The 15,369-nt window shown below is 46.2% G+C and overlaps 1 protein-coding gene across 1 annotated transcript in view; it reads left to right on the top strand.

The window, feature by feature from the left end:
- LOC101093454 (sp110 nuclear body protein) overlaps nucleotides 1-15,369 on the top strand; it is a 32,331-nt gene that overhangs the window by 1,233 nt on the left and 15,729 nt on the right. Inside the window, 7 exon segments of the mRNA XM_011285632.4 lie at nucleotides 1,302-1,621; nucleotides 3,246-3,414; nucleotides 5,742-6,008; nucleotides 6,354-6,398; nucleotides 8,645-8,722; nucleotides 10,823-10,891; nucleotides 12,984-13,133. Coding sequence (XP_011283934.4) covers nucleotides 1,475-1,621; nucleotides 3,246-3,414; nucleotides 5,742-6,008; nucleotides 6,354-6,398; nucleotides 8,645-8,722; nucleotides 10,823-10,891; nucleotides 12,984-13,133 — 925 coding nt within the window. The 5' untranslated portion in view covers nucleotides 1,302-1,474.

Raw genomic sequence — 15,369 nt, 5'->3', positions numbered from 1 at the left:
TTCTTCCCCACATCATGGATTCTGTCCGCATCCCGGTTGCTAGATTTCTCTTCCACCTGTTCTCAATCTCCAGTATTTCTCCATGATTATAGACCCCCTGCGGCGTCTTTTCTTTTCCAGCACTATTGTGGATTACTTTACTCTTACAATGTGTTTTGTTTTTTTTCCTTCTGTCAAATGTAAATGATGTGGGGATGAGGAGAGAGCAGGGCTGCTCAATCTACCACTGGGATTAATCCTGGAAACAGTCATTAGTTACCGTTCAGTTTTCTATTATACACAAAAGGAAGTAGGAAGAACAGGATCTCTATTTCATTAAAAAAAAAAAAAATCTCTGGGTGATTGAGTTTTTCTGTTTACCCTTCTATTCCCTTGACAAGTTGTCAGGAATTCATCTGTAGGTTTTCTGCCTCTAATAATTATTGATATTTTCTCATGACCTATCAATGGCTAATTTTTATCAATGTCGCATGGGATGGGAAAGGCGCATGTCTGCTCTGCGATATGTAATTGATACATATAATAAATCAGCTAAGTTGCCTTTTACTAATCACGTCTTATACCTCCTTCGTGTCTATTTATGTTTGGCCTATCTGTGTGTTGAAGGTTGTAGGTGGTTTACTCAAGTTTCCAAATATTATCGGGTCTCTATCTTTCTACTCATCATTGGGTGGTCCCTCTTACATGAGATTTGCTAGTGTCTGTCGTAAGGTGCGGTCCAGACAACCTTAACTCTGTTCAGTGTAGCCACAGACCATAGTACTTATGACCATAAACCTAGAAGCAGAACATCGGAATGTGTTCACCTCTATCACTTCCAAGTTGTGTGATTTAGGGCAAGTTCATAACACATCTCTATGTCACCATGTCCTTCACAATACAATGGGTGAAATCATAGAAACCATCTTGCAAGGGTTTTGTGACGATCAAATAAGTTACTGCATGTGAAACCTTTATAATAAAGTCAGGCACACAGGAAATACTCAATAAATATTAGTGACTTTTATAGTTTTTAATTTTTTAAATTTTTTTAGTTTATTTTTGAGAGAGAGAGAGCAGGGGAGGGGCAGAGAGAGAGAGAGAGAGAGAGAGAGAGAATCCCAAGCAGGCTCCACACAGCGCAGAGCTCGATGTGGGGCTCAAACTCACAAATTGCGAGATCATGACCTGAGCCAAAATCAAGAGTTGGACACTTAACTGTCTGAGCCACCCAGCTGCTCCTATAAGCTGTTTTTAATATCTGTCTTATATTTACCAATACCCCTTTGAGATTTCAGCAACCTATTGTTGGTCAATTTCAGCCTCCATTGTCCTTGGACGTTGTCATTGCCTCTTACACCTGTGAGCCTTTGAGGAAGACTGCTACAGGATGACTTTGGGACCAGGATGGTGATCTGAAAATGCCCACTGAGCACAAACAGCACCTCCCCGAGTTCCCAGAGTCTTTCCTCTCTTCTCGTGCCTCTTCCGTAGGATGTTCACCATGACCAGAGGCTTAGAAAAGACTCTACGCCAGCACTTCATATACCAGAAGCTGGAGATTGCCTATGCCATACACAAGCCATTTCCCTTCCTCGAAGGCCTCCGAGACAACTCCTTCATCACTGAGACGATGTACAGGGTGAGTCGTGCTGACTGCTTTTCCGTGGCAGCCCAGCCCCCCCACCAACAGTTACTGAAGTTTCAAACCACAAACCCTTAGAACTTGGAAGGTCTAGTCCAAAATGTTCATTCTCAGGGAAACATGGGGTTACAAGGGCAGCCATACAAACGACTTCGCCCCACGTGCCTTAAAACGAGAGAAATTTATTCTCTCACAGCTTGGGAAGCCAGAAGTACAAAATCAAGGTGGTGGCCATGTTGGTTCCTTCTGGAGACTCCAAGAGAGAGCCTGTTCCCTGACTCTCCTACCTTCTGGTGGCACCAGAAATCCTTGTAGAAACTTCACTTCCAATCTCTGTTTCCATCTCTACATCAATCTCTCCATCAGCTCTTCTTTCCCTCATCTTTTCTTTTTCTCTTCTCTTCTAAGGACACTTGTTATTGTGTGTTAGAGCCCACCCTAATCCAGGATGATCTCTTCTCAAATCCTAACTTAATTACATCCGCAAAGACCCCTTTTCCAAATAAGGTCACGTTCACAGGTTTCAAGTGGACACATCTTACTGGAGTGTGGCACCATTCAACCCACTAAGGGTACCCTCCCAATTCTCAAGAGCTTGTTGTACGCAGTCCTTTCAGACTTGAAGCAAAGCAGGCATTGGAAGATATGGCTATATGGACAAAAATGGCATTCTTTTCATGATTTTTGTTTTTTCTGCATTTCCTGAGCCCTAAGCCCAAGAAAGGGCAGCAGTGGTTGAGTGTTCTTCTCCCAGGCTTGGCCTGGTTGGCTCCAACCCTTCTTCGGGTCATAGCCCAGATGTCACTCCTCAGAGAGGATTCCTTAACCCACTCATCTAATTGATTTCCTATAGAAATCTATGCTTTCCCTTCATAACACTTCTCTCAAAAGCAACGGGGCATTTCTTTAATTTGTGTTTATTATTGAATGCTCATCTTCTCCACCCGACAGTGTCCCTTCCCTCACTATGGGTAGCACCACGCTGGTCTTATCCACTGCTATATACCCAAGGACAAGCCTAGTAGGTGCTCAGTAAGTGTTGTGCAATCAATTCTCCTGCCATGTTTCTCCTTTTGGCCAACTTCTCAGGAAGAGGAGTTCTCTGGGTGATTTCCTTGTTGGCTAGAACCCATTCAGGCCATCTCAAGTCAAAGAGAGAGAGTAAGAGAGAGACAGAGAGAGAGACAGAGAGATCAAACAGAGGCTAACAAGCGATCAACAGAATTGCCACTTGTGACCAACTAATTGGTCCTTTGCTACAGAGTTCTGCCCAGAGCCTGAGAGACATAGTTACATAGTAGGAGCCTTTGACTACCTTCCCTTCCCTCAAATTTCTCTCTGCCCTCAAATATACCTAAAATAAGGTTCACAAAGCAGACTTATTTTAAAGACGGCTAAGTTATTTATTCCTACGACCAACCATCCAAAAATAGGTGAAGTTCTGGAAGTAAATATGTGTAACTGTGACTTCTCTGCCTTCGAGTCTACCTATACGTTTGTGTTAAATTCCTTGTTAGAAGAATGAAATACTACTCTTACACTGTAGCAAACCACAAACGTAAAAGAAACTTCCACTCCATTTTATGATTGTTCATCACCATCCTTGATGCCATTTTTTAAGGAATCCATGGAAGCCTACAGAAATCAGGTCCCTGTACCCAGACTGGTGTACAATATCCTCAGCCACCTGGAGAAGATGTTCAACCTGTCATTTCTGCAGATGCTGTTCAGCCGAATTAACCTGCGTGAATACCCCGACCTGACAAGGATCCTCAAGAGCTTCAGAAGTGGTATGAGTCTTTCCGAATATCTCTCGGGCTGTAGGAGCAGGGACCAGAAGTTGCTTTGCTCCAAGTGTGGGTTGGCTTTCAGCCCCGTGGGCGATGCCCCTCAACTGGCCAGTTCTCTGGGGAGATAAGAAGCTGACTCTCTCGCAGTGTGGCAGGAAGAGCCGTCTCTGGCCCCACTTCTCTAAGATGAATTTCTAGAAGACACAAACATTTCTGTCTTACCTGTTCTATGAAGTGGGGGAAAGCTGTACCGTTTAGCACCCTGGACAGTCTCTAGGGAAGGAAAAATGTGACTGAAATGCAGTTACAGAGACTCAGTCTGGCAGAAGGATAAGGAGGGCCAGAGGGGAAGGGAAATGAATAGGGATGGATAATAAGTATCTCTCTCTCTTTTTTTTTTTTGAGTACTTACTATGTACCAGGCATCGTCCCAAGCACTGTAGAGGGTTATCTCACATCATCTTTATTTTTTTTAACATTTATTTAGTTTTGAGACAGAGAGAGACAGAGCATGAGTGGGGGAGGGTCAGAAAGAGAGGGAGACACAGAATCTGAAACAGGCTCCAGGCTCTGAGCTGTCAGCACAGAGCCCGACGCGGGGCTCAAACTCACCGACCGTGAGATCATGACCTGAGCCAAAGTCGGAGGCCCAACCGACTGAGCCACCCAGGCGCCCCTCTCACATCATCTTTAAAACAACCCTGTGATGTCATTATCAGCCCCATCTGACATGTGAAGAAAGTATAGCTCAGAATAACCTTCCCCAGGTTACTTGCCTGTGAAGAGCAGAGCAGGCGTTCTCTCCTAACTCTGGGGCCTGAGCTCTCAATCCCTCTTCCCAACGAAGCAGAAGGCGCCGCCTAAAGCTGGAGGAGAGGAGAGAGGGAGCTGGAGACAGACAGAGGGTATGAGAAGGAAAGGGAACGTGGAAGCACTCTGTGAACGAGAAAGAGCTGGACAGATACAGAGCAGGAGAAAGAGCGAGGACAGAGCTGGGAAGAAAGAAGCCAGGGCAGGAGGAACAGGTGACACCATCGTTTTGGGCTTGGGGATAAACACTTTGGTCAAGGCGCACGATTTGCTTCCCCGAGAACAACAGGCAGAGGACCAGCGGCTCACACTGCACTGGGACCTTACTGTGAGTGGGGTCAGCGCTGTTGACAGCAAGAGGTTCCTCCCCAGGAGAAATGACTCCTTGAGCTAAAGGGGCGGCAGGGCGCAGGTGCACGCGGGCCGGTGCTCCCCGCGGCAGCCAGGCAACGCACGGAGGCCTGGGTTCTCAGAGGCCACGGCTAAGTCAGTCCGAGGGCCAGAGGCACCACACACCGCTGTGCTCCCCGGCCCGGCCGAGCTCGAGCGTCTTTCTGGATCTGTAGCCCTAGGCTCGTGTTCTGAGCCCCGCTCCAGAATCCCAGCTTGCTTTCCTTTTTCTGTTCACTGGTCGAGACGACTTAACTTCTGAAATAAATGATGGAGAAGAATCGTAAGAGAAACCTGGCCACGGGAGGCATAGCGTGCAGAAAGGCGAGGGCCTGGGGTACTGAGGATGGGGAGGAGGTTTGCTGTGGCCCATCCCAGGGTGCAAGGCAGGGAGGCACAGCGGCGCAATCCGCACAAATGAGCAGAAACTGGAGTGGACAGAATGCACCTTGCGAAGGAATCTCCATTTTATCTTCTTTGCTACAGGGAGGTGTGATGCGTTTACTTATTAAAACAGGGACACGTATTCGAGTGGTACCATTGTACAAGATAGTCTAAATTCTGAAACCAAAATTAAAGAAAAACTTAAGAAGATTAAGTCCCTGAGGACTAAGTCAGCTTCATGTGTGAAACGACTTTGGTCTTAGCCCAGGGATTGGATGCAGTTACATTTGAACTGAATGCCCCAAATCAGTAGCACAGAGTAGAAATGGGCCACGAGTGGACGATGCTGGTGATGAATCAGTTCTCCACACCTAGGGGAGAATGAACCAACCACCCCATGCCCCTGACCCTTTGGAAGTCATGTGTGAAGAAATTCCCTTCCCCAAATAATTCTTTTTTTCTTATTTTATTTTTAATGTTCTTTTTTTTTTTTTTTTTTGAGGGAGAGAGCATGAGCAGGGAAGGGGCAGAGATGGGGGGGGGGGGTATGGACAGAGTATCCAAAACAGGCTCTGTGCTGACAACAGAGAGCCCGGTGAAGGGCTCGAACTCACAAAACCGCGGGATCAGGACCTGAGCCGAAATCGGAAGCTCAACCTACTGAGCCACCCAGGCGCCCCTCCCTTCCCCCAAATAATTCAGAGTCCCCGGGGTGTTGATGTGTGCTCCTTCACCAATCCCAGTTGTCATTTCCTACGGAGGATGGAACAGAGCCAGGCCTACCCTCCTTGAAGTTCCAGCCAACTCAGCCGAAGGGAGCTCCCTCCAGACCCTGCTGTCGTTGCCCCCACCCCAACACCGATCACAGAGCCTCTCGCCCCGTGAGCCCAGTGTCAGTGAGCCCAGCGCATCCACCCAGCACAGCACTGAGATCCGGACTGAATCATCCAGCCCTCCTGGCCCTGCCGTGGCCCTCCCCAGAGCCACCCAGGAAGGAAGGATCACTCCAGGTGAGAAGCAGACCTTGTCCAACACCTGTGTATCCCCAGCCTAGGGTACCTGCAGTCGTGTCTAGGACTCCAAGGTCTCACCCTTTTGTTAACCTGGTCCATCCCATGTGCCCACCTGCCACACACAGCCCTTCCCGGCACTTCCAGGGGCCTGGGTAAAGTCAGGAGCCTGAACACCTGCTTCCCACCCTTGGAACAGCCCCTCCCTCTGCCCTTGGGCCCTGATGCTTCTGGCCTGGGTGTTTTTAATCTCCTCCCTGACACTCTGTCCCCATGCCCTGTAATGATTTTTCTTCCTCTCTTCAATGTCCGATGACAACTTAACATCCTGCATAAATGCTGAAGAAGACTCACAAGGGGGACCTGGCACTCCGCCTGCCTCTGTGCAAGGTAATGTTGCTTGGGACTGACTTAGTTCAATTCGAGATGGGTATGAGGGGCAACCATGCACCTGTCGACCCAGGGGCTTGTGGCAGGAGCCCAGGGAAAAAGAACTGAGTGTGACAAAAGAAAAAGAAAACAAGGGACTGATGCTCCAACTCAGCACTGGAATCCTTGTCAGGGGTGCCTCCACGACCAGTCTGATGCTGTGATGCCCAACTGAAAAGTGTTCTTAAATGACATGTAACTTGTGCAGTACACCCCTCTGTGACCCTTTCTCAATTGCTCAGGCTCTGATTACAGGGGCCTTTCAGTTTCAACCACGTCCATTTTTATATGGCTTGGATTCTAAGAGTAATGTTATTGAAATTATTGGAAAAGATGATAAAACATTTAAAGACCTGACGGACCTGATTTAGCTTCCAAAATTGTTTCTAATCTCCCCAGCCATCATCAGGAAGGACTCTGATAACATTAAATATAACCATGGAGTACTATCGGGTGTTGTCAAAAATGGTATCGTGGATTCTGAGTTGTCCAATACTGAGAATAAAGGGCTCTATTTGGTTCAAATGTTTCCTTCACTCCTCTAACACCTAACATCCAAATAAGGTTAACATAATCATGAAGCCAATAGCAATGGAAGACTCCATCTGCTAGATGAGCGAAAGAAAGCCGTAATTAAATTATTCAATTCGTAGGTAGTGAGTCACTATATGATACACCTGAAACTAATATATGCTAACTACACGAGAATTAATTTTTTTTTTAATAATAAAACAGAAAACAAATTAGTAAGTAGCTAGTTGATTGTTGACTCCCCCCTCTTTCCCACCCTTACTGGGCGTTGGTGTTCCGTTGGCCCCGCCACGTTTACTGGTTGGAATAGACTGTTTTTTTTCCTCCTCCCTCTGGTCCCTGTTTGCTGGTCCTGGGATCTGAAATTCATCTTCTTTCTCTGTTCAGTGTGCGGTAACAACCCGAGGCCCCAAATAAAAGATAAGGAAATGCTCAAGAGATGCCCCACCCTCCCTCAGGCCCCGTGCCAGGAAATGTTGATGAGGACAACTATAGCTTGCCTTACTTTTCATGTCTACCAAGAGGAGGGGTCATTTGGATCTTCTCGAGACAGGGCTCTCCTTGCCACTCTTGACCACCATCTTGGCCCACCTTCCAGCTGCACACCCAGCCCTCAGGAGCTTGGATGGGCAGGAGATCCTGGGGAAGACAAGGGAGATGAGTCTGGACAGGGTAGACTTGGAGGAGGGGCACCATAGACGAGCGAGCCCAGTAGTACCCACAGGACCTAGACTACAAACATCACTAGGAGGTCTACTAAGGGAGAAAATTCATCTGCGTGAGGGCTGTGGCAGGACCCCTGGGGACAGGACAGGGGACTGAGCCAGAGCAAGACTGTGTGAGTCAGCCCCACTCTGAGGTGCTCAAAGACATTGTGTGGCCCTGACACAGATGGCCCAGATGCGGACGGTTCTTTTTCTGAGCCCTCATCCTGACTGTGGAGAATGTTCGCCTTCAACCCTCATCATTTCTATATTGTTTAGATTTTTAAGAGTTGATCAAAATAATTTGAAAGTCAACAAACTATTTAGAATGTCTAATGACTGCTTGCCATCTGCCTCAGATGCCTATCCTAAGGAGCCCAAAATTTGAGACAGATCTCATTGAACCGTGTAAACAAGAAGAAGGTGCCAGTCTTACTTGAGATTTGTTATGGCTTCAAACCCTGCGGTCTTCTTAGTGCAGCAAAAACAAGAACTTTGCATTTATTTATTATTAACAGGTGCTGGCAAATAGAGACTAGCTCCTGCTTTCTTGTACACGGAAATATAGAAGGCACTTAGCCTCCTTCACTATTTTTCAAGGTGAAGTAATGACAAGGAGAGAGGTTCAAAAATATCCATTCACAAATCTTAAGGACTAGCATGTATTTTTTATATGGCAAAGACATTCCCCTTCACTGAAGCCAGTGACCTTGACCAGAATTCAAGATCAGCACTCTCAATGCTCGCAGTCTTATCCCCTGCATGAGGGTTACTGAGGGCCCCTTATTCTTCTCTTCTGTCGAGTAAGGGGAGTCCTCAAAACAGGTCAAACTGAGCCCTCCTCTGAGGGCGGGGATATCGCTGGGATAGCCACACTGGTAAGTGTAACCACAAACCGATCAAATCAAGGCAGGGCAGACTTTTCCTTCTGCCTGTTCCAAGCTCTGAATCGAATTCTGTTTCCTTTGATAGAGATAAGAGATATCTCTCCTGAACCAAATGACCCCAAAGAGTTCCAGGGGGCATCCATCACACTTCCCAACAAGAAAGGTAAGGGAGGGTTACCGTTCTCCTGTCAACCCCAGGAGCATGACTGTGGAGTGACTTTCTGTTTTTCTGATCGTCTTTTGTCAGAAGCACCCACCATGTGATTGGAGTCACGATGCTCATTACAGTTTGTTTCTGTAGCTCCCATTCACTGCATCTTCCTTGAAGGCCTTCATTAAGAGCGTAGGGAAACCAGACGGCACTGGGGGCCATTGAAATACGTATCCATTGCAATCGCCTGCTCTGAAACAATCAAGGTCTCCTTTACCCACAACTTCTTGGAGGGTTAGTGACACCTCCTCTTTCACTGAAAGTTGGTTCCCCGAGAGGGCACTGCTTTCTCGTAAGACAAGGCTGCCTATTATCTGCTCTTGCTCACCTCATGGTGGGAGACAGGGTGGATGTCCACTGCTTGCTACATACTGCCCCTGACTAGCCCTTTGCTCCTCTGCCCTCCATGTGAAAGAAATACTCCCTCTGTCTTAATCACGGTCATCCTTAACTTGTCCCTATTTCCCCAGCAGACCTCTAAGGCTACCTTAGAATTTTTCTGTCAGTTCAAGTCCTGCTATCATCCTGGACACCTTAAAGGTGTCCCATCCAACAGACCCATCCAATACTCTGGTCCCTCAGAACTTTCCTCTGCTCTTTTCCAGTGACTTTTTTCTGCACCGATTCTTGGCCTCCTGGACCCAAAGACAACCATGGGTCCTCTCATCGTTGAAGCCTGGCTCCACCTCCCAATAATTAATTTCAGAGTTCTTTTTTTTTTTTTTTTTGACATCTAATCCTTGAAGTCTGCTCCTTCTACAGCTATTGTTCAACCTCCAAACTCTCCTCTCCAGCCCAGTCTTAAACAATTAACTCAAAAGTATCCCTGCCTGATTTCTCCCTTACCACTTGTTCCCTCTGGAGCTGTTCTTCAGCCTCACTCGGATGACCAGCCCATTGGCTTTTCCCTTTTCTGGTTCATCATATGCCTCTCTTCATGCCCCTTCATACCAGGTTAGAGGCCACGATCCATTGCTTCAGTAACTTATTGCTGGTATCTTAATCAACCTTGCCTCTCTGCCTTTTCCTAGAACCCTCTGGCAGGTCTTGGAGGGACCCATTATCTGCTTTCTGCACACTGGGTATGAAGGCAGGCACTTCACTATGGGGAAAACCACACAGCAGGGCAGAGCTCATGTGTTGTGCCTTCAGGAGCCCAGGGTAAATGATCCTTCTACACTGCCTGACAATTTCACTTCCTGCAATGATCCTTTCCAACCCTGAGCTTTTTTTTTTTCAAACTGCTGGCCCCCCTCACCACCTCCTTTTCTTCTTTTTCTAAATCTTTATTTTATTTTATTTTTTTAACGTTTATTTATTTTTGAGACAGAGGGAGACAGAGCATGAACGGGGGAGGGTCAGAGAGAGGGAGACACAGAATCTGAAACAGGCTCCAGGCTCTGAGCGGTCAGCACAGAGCCCGACGCGGATCTCGAGCTCACGGACCATGAGATCATGACCTGAGCCGAGGTCGGCCGCTTAACCGACTGAGCCACCCAGGCGCCCCTCCCGCCTTCTTTTCTTAACAGACTACTTTTCCTCTTACTACACCAAAAGGTATTGGATGGGAATACCCTCACTTCCTGCTACCAGCCTGCATTTGCCTCCTCTCCACTTCCCTCTTTCTCTCTAAGGCAATCCTTCTGCCTCACCTGACCGTGTCCATGACCCCTCTCTCCTCTGAGAATTCAGCATCTCCCTGTCATGGGATCTGCATTCAGTCACTGCCCAAGCCATCACAGCTCATCAAAGGAGCTTCCTCTTGATCCTCAGCTCACTTCAACGGCTTCCATAGCTCACTCTTCCATTTCATAGCTAGAAACGAGCTACCTAAACTCATTGTCCCAATCTCTTCATGTCTCTCTCTCCTCTGCCACTTTAGAATATCTTCTCCATCATTACTCCATGAGGCAGCATCACATAAGGCCACCAATGACCTGCTCGCCACTATTGTTTGAAGACCAAAAGTGAGCGCTGAAAATTGTTGACCTTTGAGGTTGGCAGATCTATGTCTGCAGCCAGGAGAAGATCATCTGTACCCTTTCTCTTTAGGCAAGAAAAGAAAAAGAAGTATCTGGTCAACTCCAAAGAAGAGACGCCAGAAAAAAAGCCTCTCAAAAGGTAAGACGGGAGAACAAGAAGAGGTGGGAGGCAGCAGGCAGCTCGTGCTTGTAGGTTAAGGTGTGGGAAGTTGAATTTCATTCTAAACGAAATGGGGAACCATCGAAGAGATCCGATCAGTGAAGTGGCACGATCCCATTTTACATTTGACAAGAACAGTTTTGGTTCAGTGTAAAGGATGGATTGGAAACAGAAGAGAATGGAGGCGGGACAACCCTTGGAAAGGGGAGGACGCCATGCAGGTTGACAGAACTCTGCATTCAGATCTGGCAGTGGAGATAAGGGCCAGTTCAAGAACAGCTTGGAAAGAGAGTTGATAGAACTTGAGAAATTAGGAGCTGGGGAGGAGAGAGAAACCAAGGCTTCCTCTTCAGTTTCTGGCTTGAATGGCTGGGTGAATGGTGGTGTACATTGCTAAGGGGAGATGCAAATAATTTGGGAGGAAATCTCAGAATTTTCCATTTTTGACCTGTTCACCTCAAGATTTGTGCTAGCTGTCTATGCTCTAGCTCCATGCTTTGTCCAAAACTGTGAAGGGTCTGAGATGGTACCCCACTTGCATAGGGCCGTTCTTTGTGTATATGACCACGCAGGAACCCCAGGCACCTGGATCAGGGGAAAGAATTCCTCGTTGACATCACAACCAGCTCAACATCCAGAGTCACACTGCATTATCTACCCCCAAATGCAGACCCACAGGCAGTGAGAAGAGAGCTGCTGGAATCCTTCTGAGAGGCAGATGATATCCCATAGACAAAGGATAAAGAATGATGGGTTTTCTGTTTATAGACAGGACAAGGAAGCCATCTTCCTCCTCTCCTGAAAGGAGGGGAAAACAAAATACAAACAAACAAGAAGAAAACTTTGCTGCTTTGAGATAAGATTAAACTGATCCTCTGTCCTCACCCTCATCTTTTGGAATTGAAATGCCTCTTTCTAAGAGGCAGAGACACCCCAAGTGTCTTCAGCCTTTATTAAAGATGATCCACATTCTGGGCTTCATCCCTTTTGATGTGTAAATACCAATGGAGAGAGGGCTCCAGTAATCCTGGCACTTTGGGACTTAGCTTAGGAAGCTAGCCCTGCTGTAGGCATTTGGCAATCTCAGGAGAGGAGAAGACTTATTATCCTTTTGGATCAAACAGCAGTTTACCAGCTACAGATCTCATTCTCATGGTGTATGAAAAGCAAAATGTTTCTAGGGATGTGAAAGCAAGCATTCCCTGTCTTAATTCTGTATACATTTTCATGCCTCAGGAGTCTAGGGCTTTTCACAGAAGTACTGAGAAATCAAGGGAGCTTAATTTCCCCCACAATAGGGAGAGGGGAAAGTGGGTGATGGGCATTGAGGAGGGCACTTATCGGGATGAACACTGGGTGTTGTATGGAAACCAAATTAACAATAAATTATATTCAATAGAAAAATAGAAAAAAATTTCCCCCACAATATGCACATCTGGCACTCAATAAAAAAATCAGATCCAAAGATATAAATGTGAGTCCTCGGCAAAATAAAAGTATCCAGATCCGTGGGAAAGAGAACCCTAACCCTTACACCCTTCCTTCTGTCATCGTCATTGTAAATCCTCTCTGTCCTAGCCTCACACTCTACCACGCAGCCCCTCGATTCTTTGATACCTTGCACTTTTCCCACTGGAGGCACCTGGGGAAACTTGGATCCCACCTGATCCACAAATAGATCCTCGGGAATCTGGAGAAGTACGTTATAGCACTCCTTGTGTGCCAAAACAGGCTACCTGGCCATCTTTACTCGGATGTGGGCACCTCCAGGAAGAAGGTGTCAGACATGGCCCAGGAAAGAAAGCCCTCTGCTCTGGGAGTCTGGTTAATTTCAACAGGTTGCACAGGGCTGAGAGCAGATGGTGAGTCTAAGGGAGAAAGAAAGGTGCGCACAAGAAAGATACAATTGCAGAGAACTAGCAGGAGAAAAATGAGGTACAGGGGTACAGAGATCTCAAAGGGGCTGGGGGCATGGGAGGGGGAGGAGGAGCTTCCCAGTGAAAGGGCACCCCAGTGCCTTCACTGGAGGGCACCCCAGTGAAAACTATTCACAAATCACTATTTGGCCCAGGGAGAGCCTCACCTGAATACACAATCCAAAAAAAGCTCCAACTGATGGATCAGGCAACTGAAAGGAAAGACGATTCAACCAGCAACTCAGAGGTCATAACAAGGGCCCAAAAGGCAAGGACTGGATGTACACAAACCTCTGGACCACAGGGTAAGGCTGGCTACCGAATCTGCTATAAATGCTCCATGTGGGAGGGTCTTTCTCGGGACGGACATGGGGTTGGGTGGATGTGTGAAGGAAACGGTAGAAGAAGGGAGAGGTGCAGACAAGACGGCAAGGAACTTCTGGGCTGGGAGTGGTTGTGGGTAGAAGCCAGCGTGCTCCCAGCACACAGGTCACCTCTACATGGACTCATGTGACCACTTCCCAGTGTCTACTGTTTACATTTCCATTAGGAGAGTCACCACAACTCCGCTGAGTCTGGGGGCTCCCGTCTTGATTCAAGCTGCCCCCATACAAAAAGTGGCACCACTCCTCAAAGTGCACACACTCCCAGGAGTGTTTCTTAATGGCTTGTTTATGGAAGTGAAGTGGCTTAGTCAAAGAGTCTACATGTTTAAGATTAGTACATACCAGGGCACCTGGATGGTTCAGTTCGGTTAAGTGTTGGACTCTTGGTTTCAGGTTAGGTCATGATCTCACAGTTCGTGGGTTTGAGCCCCATGTCAGGCTCTGTGCTGTCAGTGTGGGATCTGCTTGGGATTCTCTCTCTTCCTCTCTCTCTGCCCCTTCCTCTCTCTCTCCCCGCCCCCCTCTCTCTCCCAAAATAAATAAATAAATTTAAAATAAAATAAAGCACATACTGATGATCAAATTATTGCCAGTTTAGACTCCCATTAACATCACACAGATGCCATTTTCCCTACACCTTCACCAAAACTAGAAACAATTAAGAGTCTTCTGTGTTGACAGATTAAAAGCAAAGAATGATATTCCACCCATGTTTTCCTTTGGATTTCTTTGCACCATGCATGTGGTTAAATATGCCGTGGTAGATTGTATTACTACTCACTGATATCTCAGAAGGTTATACACTCTTGCCCTGTGGACTCCAGAATGGCCATGTCACTTGACTTGGCCAAAGAAATGTGTACAGAAGTGTGAGGGTCGCTTCAAAGCCAAAGCTTTAAGAGCCTGTGTATCATCTTCATTTCTGCCATGGGACCAACAATGTTCTAGACACAAGTTGCTTTGTCCCCAGGATCTGTGTGTGTCAATAACATGGAACCTCATCTAACTTGTGATGAATGAGTAGCACAAGGGAGAAGTAAAACTGGGTTGTTTTAAACCAACACTTGGCAAACTTTTTCTAAAAGGGGCCAGATAAGAGCTTTGCTGGCCCTATAATCTCTATTGCAACTACTCAACACTGCCATTGTAGTATGAAAGCAGCCAGAGACAAATATGTAAACAAATGCACCTGTCTGTGTTCCAATAAATCTTTATTTACAAACACAAGCATTGGACTTATTTGGTCTTCATGCTATTATTTGCTGATACCTATAATTAACCACTGAAATTTGGGAGAGTCATAATTTATCCTAACATCACCTCACCTCTTCCTACTAAGATAGCTGTTTGTTCAATAATTTTTTATTAGAAGTTTTTTCCTTTGAGGTTCACTTGTTCGTATTTGCTCATTTTCGTATAGGACTATTCATCTTTTCGTTTGATCGATTATGGAAATCTACTGTTTGTTATCTCATTGAAATGTTTCTGCTTTTGTTTTTATTTTGTAACTCACTTGAGAAGTTTTTGGTTGTGGAGAAATTTTTTGTAAATTTGTTTAGACAAATCAGTTTGTCTTTTCCAAGATGGTTTATGCCAGAGTTTCTCGACCTTGGCACTTACTAGCATTTGGGACTGAATAATTCTTTGTCGTGAGTGCTGTCCTGTGCCTCACGAGATACTGGGCAACATCCCAGCCATTACATGCCAGTAGAGTCTTCCTCCCAGTCATGAGAAACAAAAAGATTTCCCAACATTGTCAAATATCCCCTGGGGGACCAAATCAACCAGCCTGGAGAACCATTGTTTTATGCCCTATATTTCTTCCTTAAAAAGTCCTTTCTATGTGATATTTATAAGTTTATATCCTTTATCTACTTCTAGTGTTTGTATTAAATACATATGTACACATTATTATATGTTAATATATATTACCTTATGAAAACATGGTTTCTGTAATGTTTTTAGCCTTCCTATCTATCTATTAACATGAACTTGCTATTCCTCCATGATCAATGCTATAATGTTCCTTTCATAAGACCCACGTCTAGGGGAGCCTGGCTGGCTCAGTCGGTTAAGCATCCAACTTCGGCTCAATTCATGGTTTTGTGGTTTGTGAGTTCGAACCCTGCGTCAGGCTCTGTGCTGATGGTTCAGA

This window comes from Felis catus, chromosome C1 (assembly GCF_018350175.1).
Source record: "Felis catus isolate Fca126 chromosome C1, F.catus_Fca126_mat1.0, whole genome shotgun sequence".
In the NCBI taxonomy this organism is placed as follows: domain Eukaryota; kingdom Metazoa; phylum Chordata; class Mammalia; order Carnivora; family Felidae; genus Felis; species Felis catus.
The sequence above is the reverse complement of the archived record's forward strand: the minus strand, read 5'-3'. Positions and strand labels throughout refer to the sequence as shown.